Genomic DNA, 9,729 nt, shown 5'->3' with positions numbered 1-9,729 from the left:
AATCAGCTGTAGAAAAGATTTCCTCCTTCTCCTTTTAAACTTATTGAACTTTCAGACAGGTCAGTCTCTGTGTGTCCAGGATTCACCTGCTCTAGTGACAAATCGTCCTGATCTGAAACATTTCTTCAAACAATCATGTGACTCGACCACTTTGACACAGAGTCGACCCATAACTAGTTTCATCCAGTTAGTTCAGACTTTGTTCAGAGTGAATGTCAGAAAAGGAAGGAAACTAAAACTGAGGCAGGGTGGTGTTACTGTCAGAGTCTCTGAGTCAGTGTCTCCCACTGTCCTGTTGAGGGAAGAAGACACCGAATCTACTTCTGTTCTCACACAGACGCTGAAAGAAAAAGAGGAAATGATACTGTGTATTTTAACTCCTGTTCTGTCGTCCCTGTTTGTCCTGGTTCTTGTTCTGAGCTCACAGTCAGTGTTACTGGTTTATCTCTCAGACTGACTGAAGTCCAGAAGATGAGTGTGTGTGTGGAGACAGAGGAGGACAGAGCAGAGTCTGCAGCATCCAGCTGTGTGTCTGTAAAGAGCGACTGGTCTAAAGAAGAACCTCTGACCTTCAATAACGCACCTGGACCCTCAGACACAAAGTGAGAGAACTGCTACTAACGTGTTCACCGCTCATTTCCACATTTCTTTGTCAACACTATGTGTTGTTGTTTATTAAAATTACTACTAAAATGTGTTTGCTAACAAAAATCTAAAAACTAACAGAAAGATAAATAACTTTTAAAAATTATATGCAGCAGCAGCTGTTTTTGTATTTACAGCTAAATAAATACAAGTGAATAAAGAAAAACAAACAAACAAACAATCATTTCTTCACTTGGAAAACGCGAAACCTCTCAGTCTTCACTGAGTGAAGACTTCACGAGTCTTCACTCGCTGCATAAACTTCACTACAGACTGATTAATTCAACAAAGGAGGTACGTCTAATGTTCTGAGCTCACAGTCGGTGTTACTGGTTTAACCCTCAGACAGACTGAAGTCCAGAAGATCAGTGTTTGTGTGAAGACAGAGGAGGAAACAGCAGAGTCTGCAGTATCCAGCTGTGTGTCTATGAAGAGTGACCACTCCAAAGATAGTAATCCATACTTCAGTAATGAACCTGGACCATTGAACACAAAGTAAGAGAGTTTCTACTGTAAACTAACCTGATGGCAGCTGATGGTGGTGTCTTGACTTTAGATTTTCTTTACTATGTTTAGTTTTTAAAGGTCAAAAACAAACTTGTGTCATGGAAACGTTCTATGATTTAAAATGTTTTCCATTATTACTGTATTTCCCCTTATTTTTACTCATGACCTTAAATACATCAAGTTGACTAAAACAAACTAAACAAAGACATTTGTATTTCCAATTATAAATGATGAATAGTCTGTATTTATATATTTCTTATCCACCTTGTCAAAGGATTTTTGCTTCTCATTCGCTCACACAAACTCACACCGATGACGAAGCTGCTGCAGCTCACCTGACTCACTGGGGCCAACTTGAGGTTTAGTATCTTGCTCAAGGACACGTCACCATATGACAGGAGGAGCCAGGAATCAAACCCCTGATCTAATGATTGGTGGATGACTCCTACCTCTGCAGTAGCTGAACTTTTACTGTTCTCTGTGACTTTTCAATCTTCTTCACTCAGTTGGACTCATCTGGAGATTTCTCAACAAAATATATTTTTATTTCTAAACTAAATGTTTTTCACAGAGACACTTGTGGACACTGGTTCTGCAGACAGTGCATCACCCCATACTGGGACCAGTCTGGTTCATCAGGAGACTCCTCCTGTCCCCAGTGTGGAAAAAGATCCAGAACCAGACCTGGACTGCAGAGAGTCAGTCAGACCAACACTGAACAAAGTAAGACTGAACATCTGTCTGCTGATGTCAACATTTCTGACATGACAGAGATTTGTTAAGTTACTAAGCACTGACATATAAAATGATTACAAATAATGACAATGACTGGATAGTATAGAGGTAATATCGCCGCCCTCCATGCACAAGACTGGGGTCTCTGCTGTGGTCTACCTGCAGCAGGGGTCCTTAGGGCTCCTTATGCTTACCCTGTCTTTGCCTTATACCTCACTTGTAAGTCGCTTTGGAAAAATGATTAAATATAAATAACACTCAGTAAATGTTTTGTTATATTTAGTGTTCATTGAATCAAAAAGTATCAAAAAAATAAATTTTATGTCACTAATTATAATATTGACCTAATTCTTGCTGAATATTTAGTCTCCCATTGTTTTCTCTTCTTTCAGCAGATGTTGATCTGCAGGAGGTTTTAGATGAACATAAGATCAGTCTGAGGAGGAGATGTGAATGTGTGACTGAAGGAAGTGAAACAGGAAGTGGAACCCTCCTCAACAGGATCTACACTGAGCTCTACATCACAGAGGGACAGAGTGAAGAGGTTAATACCCAACATGAGGTGAGACAGCTGGAGACAGTTTCCAAGATGAAGACCCTCCATGATACTGCAATCAAGGTCCACGACATCTTTAAAGTCTTACCTGATCAACAGAGACACATTAGAGTGGTTCTGACGAACGGTGTCGCTGGTGTTGGAAAAACCTTCTCAGTGCAGAAGTTCACTCTGGACTGGGCAGAGGACTTGGAAAACCAAGATGTCAGTCTGCTGGTTCTGCTTTCATTCAGGGAGCTGAACCTGATCAAAGATGAGCAGTACAGTCTTCTCACCCTGCTCCATGTTTTCCATCCAACATTACAGAAGGTCACAGCAGAGCAGCTGGCTGTCTGTAAACCTTTGTTCATCTTTGACGGCCTGGATGAAAGCAGACTTTCACTGGATTTCAACAACAGGGAGGTTGTGTCTGATGTCACACAGGAGTCATCAGTCAACGTGCTGCTGACAAACCTCATCAAGGGGAATCTGCTTCCCTCAGCTCTGGTGTGGATAACGTCCCGACCTGCAGCAGCCAATCAGATCCCTCCTCCATGTGTTGACAGGGTAACAGAAGTACGAGGCTTCACTGACGTCCAGAAGGAGGAGTACTTCAGGAGGAGATTCAGTGATGAAGAGCTGTCCAGCAGAATCATCTCACACATCAAGACATCCAGGAGCCTCCACATCATGTGTCACATCCCAGTCTTCTGCTGGATCACTGCTACAGTTCTGGAGCACATGTTGACTACAGAGCAGAGAGGAGAGCTGCCCAAGACCCTGACTGACATGTACTCACACTTCCTGCTGGTTCAGACAAAGAGGAAGAAGAACAAGTACGATGAGGGACATGAGACGAGTCCACAGGAGCTGACAGAGGCTGACAGAGAAGTTCTCCTGAAGCTGGGGAGGCTGGCGAAAGGAAACATCATGTTCTACCAAGAAGACCTGGAGCAGTGTGGTCTTGATGTGACAGAGGCCTTGGTGTACTCAGGAGTTTGTACAGAGATCTTCAAAAGAGAGCGTGTGATCTTCCAGAAAACAGTCTACTGCTTTGTTCATCTGAGCATTCAGGAGTTTCTGGCTGCAGTCTACATGTTCCACTGTTACACCAATAAGAAGACAGAAGCACTGGAGGAGTTTGTGGGGAAATACCGCAACTACACAGTTAACCTAACTCTGGATGCCTTCCTTAGGAAAGTCTTGATAAAATCCCTTGAGAGTAAAAATGGTCACCTGGACCTGTTTGTTCGCTTCCTTCATGGCCTCTCTCTGGAGTCCAACCAGAGACTCTTAGAAGTTCTGCTGGGTCAGACAGAGAACGGTCCAGAAGTCATCCAGAGAGTCATCAACAAGTTGAAGAACAAGAGGAAGATGAATATCTCTCCTGACAGAAACATCAACATCTTCCACTGTTTGATGGAGATGAACGACCACTCAGTTCATCAAGAGATCCAAGAGTTCCTGAAGTCAGAGAAAAGATCAGAGAAGTACCTCTCTGTAATCCACTGTTCAGCTCTGGCCTACATGCTGCAGATGTCAGAGGAGGTTCTGGATGAGTTGGACCTGAAGAAGTTCAACACATCGTGGGAGGGACGACAGAGACTGATTCCAGCTGTGAGGAACTGCAGAAAGGCTCGGTGAGTCCAGATGTGATCACCAACATGAGGATAAGACACAGCTGCAGCCTCTGTACCTGCAGTACAGCACATGTACTTCTACTCATACTACAATTTGAGAACATACAAGTACACACTTTCATCATGCAAAATATAAAACACGACGGCATGATCACAGGAAGCATCAGCAGTGTCAGTTTTATTTCTACAGAACGTTTTGCTGTAGAAATAAGTTCACATCTGACCTTGTCAGATGTGAACTTTGACCCAGTGGACTTTACACACTGCTCCACAACAACACCCTCTGTCCTTAGACGGTTGAATCAGATGAGAAAAAAACATTTAAAAAAATGGAAAAGAAAATACTACATATATACAAACAGATATTAACATCCACACATGAACATACTTCTACTGTACATATACATAAATCATACACATACTGTACACACAGAAATACAAATACTGATGCATAAATACACATGAACATATGTAAATATATACAACCACTATCCTCATCCTATAAACAGGACTGAATATGAAAATGTTTATGTGAAACCATTTTACTATTACAATTTTATAGATGTTGAAATCAACACCTGCATGAAATGTGCATCTTAATGATCTGATGTACGAGTCAGTACATTCACAGTTTGACCAATCCACAGTCCACAATCTATTTTGGGCTGCACTGAGTCCACTTCAACACAAAATGTGATTAATATTAGATTAATAGATTAATTTTTGTCATTTCATTGTGAAATTATTTTATTTTCAACTTGATATGTTCTGCATCACAGACTTGTTCACTGTGGACTCTCAGAAACTCACTGTGAAGTTGTGGTCTCAGCACTGAAATCCAACTCCTCCCATCTGAGAGAGCTGGACCTCAGTGGAAACAGGCTACATGATTCAGGAATGAAGATGCTGTCTGCTGGACTGGAGAGTCCAAATTGTCGACTGGAAACTCTGAGGTCAGTTCAAGTGTTTTTTTCAATATTGATTTTAACTGTTGGTTTGTTGTTGTTGCTGGTAAAACTAATATTTTTGTTGATGTTGTTATAAGAAGGTAAATGCAACATAGCAGCGTACCAGATGTTGTGTTTTTGAAATTCATGCCATCATTGCAGCTGAAGAGAGATCACACTGTCAGCTATCTTTAGCCACTGGTTGTACAGTTATGTTGTCTATGAAACCACTGGATTGGTGGTTTGGAAAACTTTATTCCCCTTAATAAACTAAATAATCATTTCAAAACTGCATTTTGTATTTACTCGACCTACAGTCACATATACTACTTTCTAGTATTACTAACTATCACAGCCAAATGTTTCCACCAACTCGTTATATTATGATGATTCACAGTGAGAGAATGACAAAGCTTCTTTACTGATTTTAGACAGAAGTTCATTGATTAGGACATATGTGATTGGGTTTTTGATTTTAGCTTCATGTTTTTTCCTTTTTTCAGACTGACTTCTTGCAGGTTGTCAGAGATTAGCTGTGATTCTCTGGCCTCAGCTCTGAAGTCCAACCCCTCCCATCTGACAGAACTGGAGCTGAGCTACAACATCGTGCAGGATTCAGGAGTGAAGCTGTTGTGTGGTTTTCTGGAGAGTCCACAATGTAGACTGGAGACTCTGAGGTCAGACACCATTTTTAGTTCTTTACTGAGATTAATTAATAGACAGATCTTTGTTGTGTTTCCTTATCTGAGTCAAGGGTCTAGTACAGAATATGTAATTATTGTACGGACTGTAAAGCTTCTATGGAAATAACATTTAGTGTGAGTAGGAGTAGGTACAGTCCCAGTAGTCTGGCACAGGTACTGAGTCGTCCCCCATCTGACATCAGTCCTGTCTGAGTCCTTGTAGCTTCCTCTGATAGCCACTGGGGTCTGATTCTTCTGAAGGTTCTTGGCTTTTCTCTTTACATTGTACTGTCCCAGACATTTGATGAGAGCATTTAACTAACAGAATCTTACTGTACCTATATTAATATGTAATCACATATCACCAATATGTTATTAGATCATTTGTTTAGAAGCCATTCACATACAGACCACAGGCTCACTCCACTGTAAATAAAACCAACCCTTTGCTCAGCTTTGACTCGTTGTTTTACAGATTTCTACCCTCCTGAACTTTGATTTTACCAACAGATACATTCTTTGCTCTAATATCTAGTTACCTTTAGCACAGCTTCTTCATAGAGTTACAAACCACATCAGTCTGTAACTAAACCTGTTTCCGCTGCTGTGGAAAGTTCTGATACTCCTTCCTTCTCAGCTGCTTTTCATTCAGGACTGGTCCTGATCTGGGTTGCTGAACTAGGAGGACTTCTTTCAGGCCTTCTTGCCTCTTAGCCTCCATTTCACTGCATATAAGGGTCCAGGGAAACACAGAGACAGAAGTGTATTGTAAATCATTCATACTATATTAATTCTGTTGTGTTCATACTGACTAGATTCTTTCCTAAAGCCTTTATAATGAAAGTGATGGTGGCCAAAATCTAGTCTGTGTTCTGTCGGAGTTTATCTGTTTATATCAACTCAAGTTTATTTAGGAGATGACATCAATAAATGTTTTGTATTATTTTATCTATGTTTTATTCTTTATTCAGATTGGATTCCTGCAGTTTGTCAGACATCAGCTGTGATTCTCTGTTCTCTGCTCTGAAGTCCAACCCCTCCCATCTGACAGAACTGGACCTGAGGAACAACAAGCTGCAGGTTTCAGATGTTAAGCTGCTGTCTGATCTTGTGGAGAGTCCCCATTGTAGACTGGAAACCTTGAGGTCAGTAGAGGGTTGGAGTCAGTCAATGCTGCTTTCAGCAGTATTGGACTAAATATAGTTAGTATCAAGTCAAAGATCCAATATTTCCTGTAAAGCTTCAAATAACCAGCAGCTGCTGAGGTCAGCATTGGTGGTGGGGGTGGGTGATCTGATGACTCGTTCTTTCTCTTATAGCATCAACAATTTGTTCATTTCAGTAGAATCATAGAGATATATCATAGAAATATGATGTAGATCATAGGTGACAGCACACAGTCCTGTGGAGGTCCAGTACTGAGGAACTGGAAAGGAAATGTGCAGAAATGAGTCTTCAAACATCACAAACAGAAGGTAGCTCGTTCATTAAGTTACAGTGAGGTGTTAAAGACCTTCTGAACTAAGCAAACTGGCATTATAAAGATGGATGAAGTGAAGACATTTAGTAATGAGGTGCAGTAATAAGTAGCTCTCTGGATCACTAACTACTTCTACAGTCTCTCTACAAGTTGAGGTGCTTTTTATTTCCATTACATAATGAGTCATATTATGTAGTGGAAATGGTTCGATCCACGTTATGGGTGTGTCATATATCTTATGTCAAGAATGTGAAAATATGACATGTATGTTTGGAGTTATGAGATAATCAGAAATGTTCTGACTAGTTGATGAAATTAGTTTTTAAATACTGATTTACCATCTGTGTTGTTTCGTCTTCTATCAACAGATGGAAGTGATGATGTTTGTAAAGGTCACAGTAAAAAGAAGAAGATGATGCTTGATGATGATCCAGATGTTGAAGCAGCAGCATCAGCAGAGAGGCTCTGACTGGACCACGTTACTGGGAGGTAGAGTGGTCTGAGTTGAAACTGGTGAAGTAACAACACTGGATTAGAATGAGGAAAAACTTTGTTACACACCTTTATGAAAATGTCACATTTAAATTATATGAGAGAGACACAAAGAATGGGTTTAATTTCTTTTGTTCTGTAATAAACACGTTAATGAAAACATTGATTTTGTTCCATGTTTCTCAGTTGATCCAGTCCAGATGACTCTGAAGACCTGTTCACAGTAGTTGTTCTTTTAGTTTTAGGTGAACTTTCCCTTTAGAGGATACAAATATTTAGACAATGGTGGATATGAACAATGTTTATGTGATAGAAACTGTATTATTATTCTGTTCTGGTAGAATTAAACCAAATCCATCTCTAATGTAGAATCCAGCCTTGCAGCTCTTTTCTGAGTCTGGTCTGATGTTTGTTTGTTCATCAGCTTCCTGCTCAGAACCACAGACATTTCTCATCACATACTAAAACTCAGACTTTCTCCTTCAACGTGTGTGATCTGTTCCTGCCTTTATTACTGAGCTGACTTTAAGTCATTTATTGTTATCAGACAAGAGAATTCCTGCTGATTTTCACATCATGTCCTGCTGATTAAGACCAATTCTCATTTTCCAACTTTACAGTCTGAGCCATGAGGCTTCATGTGTTCATTTCTATAGAATTAATCACATGGTGAATGGTGTTTGTTGTTTGTTTCCATTGACAGTTTTATAACCACTACATGGATGAGGCTGGCTTCAACCTAACAAAATGCAGAAGGCGTGGCCGAAATATCATCAGCCACAGGGCTACAGTGGATGTAGCCCTGTGGCCCAGGGGGGGAACATAACCATGGGTGCTACCATCTGTAACAATGGTGTGCTTACTCATATTCCCATAATAGGTCCATACAACACAGAACATCTTATGACCTTTCTAGAACCTCTCTACAGAGATCTCATCCCTGAAGAAGAGAGGGGTCAGAGTGGAGATCACCTGCCAACGTATGTGATAGTTTGGGACAATGTGAGTTTTCATCACTCCAACATCATCAGGCAATGGTTTGCAGCCCACAACAGGATGCGGATGGAGTTCATTTCACCCTACTCTCCATTCCTTAACCCTATTGAGGAATTTTTCTCAGCATGGAGATGGAAAGTTTATGATCGCCAGCCACATACACAAATGACCCTCCTGGCTGCCATGGATGCAGCGTGTGATGACATCACAGCAGACGCCTGCAGAGGCTGGATAAGACACTCTAAAAGATTCTTTCCACGCTGCATTGCAAGAGAGGATATTCGCTGTGATGTGGATGAGAATTTGTGGCCTAACATACAGGAACGACAAGAGGTGCAGGAAGACCACACCAATTCCTACTGCACTGCCTGTACTGTTGTACAGAATATTGTCCTGTCTTTTTTTTTCCTTTGTGTTACTGTTTGCAGTGGGTTTTTTCTATGTTGGTATGACATGGTCTGTCAACAAATTAGAATATAAACAATAAAAGTGTAAATGTGAATCTTGTCCAGTCTCTTGCAATCAAACAAAAAGGTGTAACTTACATTTTACAATAATTATCATCAGAACTTTAGCCATAGTTAACATCAGAACCTCCCTCTAAAGTACACAGTTATATTGACAACATGACTAAGTAATTTGTCAAATGTTAAATCTGTCTTGTTCGTAGACAATGACACAAGGATTTGACATTCTGATGGCACTGACATGTTCAATGACTTAGTTTTGAGAGATGAACTAAAGATTTTGAGCAAGTTAGAGGCTTTTGCAAGAAATCCATTGTGTTTTGCTGTTTGTACAAATTGTTTTGAGAAATGCACACACATAAACTTCGCAAACTTCAATTCTGATCTGAGAATTGTACTAAAGCGACTGAGAAAAACTGTAAACACAAGAGAACCCAGAAATGCTTTTTCAGTTATATTTATTTATTCCAGTAGTGAATATTGTTGGTATCTAGAAATTGCACATGGAGATATCATGTAAATAATAAGACACCAAATAATAATAATAATAATAATATTCACAGAATATCTAAGTAATTAAATTTTAAATTTAACACATATAC

The 9,729-nt window shown here is 40.1% G+C and overlaps 1 protein-coding gene across 1 annotated transcript; it reads left to right on the top strand.

Annotated features, from left to right (window-relative positions):
- The first annotated feature begins 453 nt into the window (after positions 1-453).
- On the top strand, positions 454-9,109 carry LOC113163519 (protein NLRC3-like). The gene is made up of 8 exons (XM_026362247.2): positions 454-602; positions 991-1,140; positions 1,724-1,875; positions 2,280-4,062; positions 4,842-5,015; positions 5,513-5,686; positions 6,664-6,837; positions 7,541-9,109. Exons 1-8 carry the CDS (start codon positions 472-474, stop codon positions 7,548-7,550), a joined length of 2,748 nt encoding a protein of 915 aa, XP_026218032.1. The 5' UTR covers positions 454-471; the 3' UTR covers positions 7,551-9,109.
- The last annotated feature ends 620 nt before the right edge of the window (positions 9,110-9,729 follow it).

Source organism: Anabas testudineus, chromosome 2 (assembly GCF_900324465.2).
Source record: "Anabas testudineus chromosome 2, fAnaTes1.2, whole genome shotgun sequence".
Lineage (NCBI taxonomy): Eukaryota > Metazoa > Chordata > Actinopteri > Anabantiformes > Anabantidae > Anabas > Anabas testudineus.
Note: the sequence above shows the minus strand (reverse complement) of the source record. Positions and strands in the feature narration are given on the sequence as shown.

Bases quoted from the DNA above. Each gene is read 5' to 3' on its own strand.
- LOC113163519 (XM_026362247.2), top strand. From the start codon at position 472: ATGAGTGTGTGTGTGGAGACAGAGGAGGACAGAGCAGAGTCTGCAGCA. The intron at 4,063-4,841 runs GTGAGTCCAGAT...TCTGCATCACAG, and splicing joins AGGAACTGCAGAAAGGCTCG to ACTTGTTCACTGTGGACTCT. The intron at 5,687-6,663 runs GTCAGACACCAT...TTCTTTATTCAG, and splicing joins TGTAGACTGGAGACTCTGAG to ATTGGATTCCTGCAGTTTGT.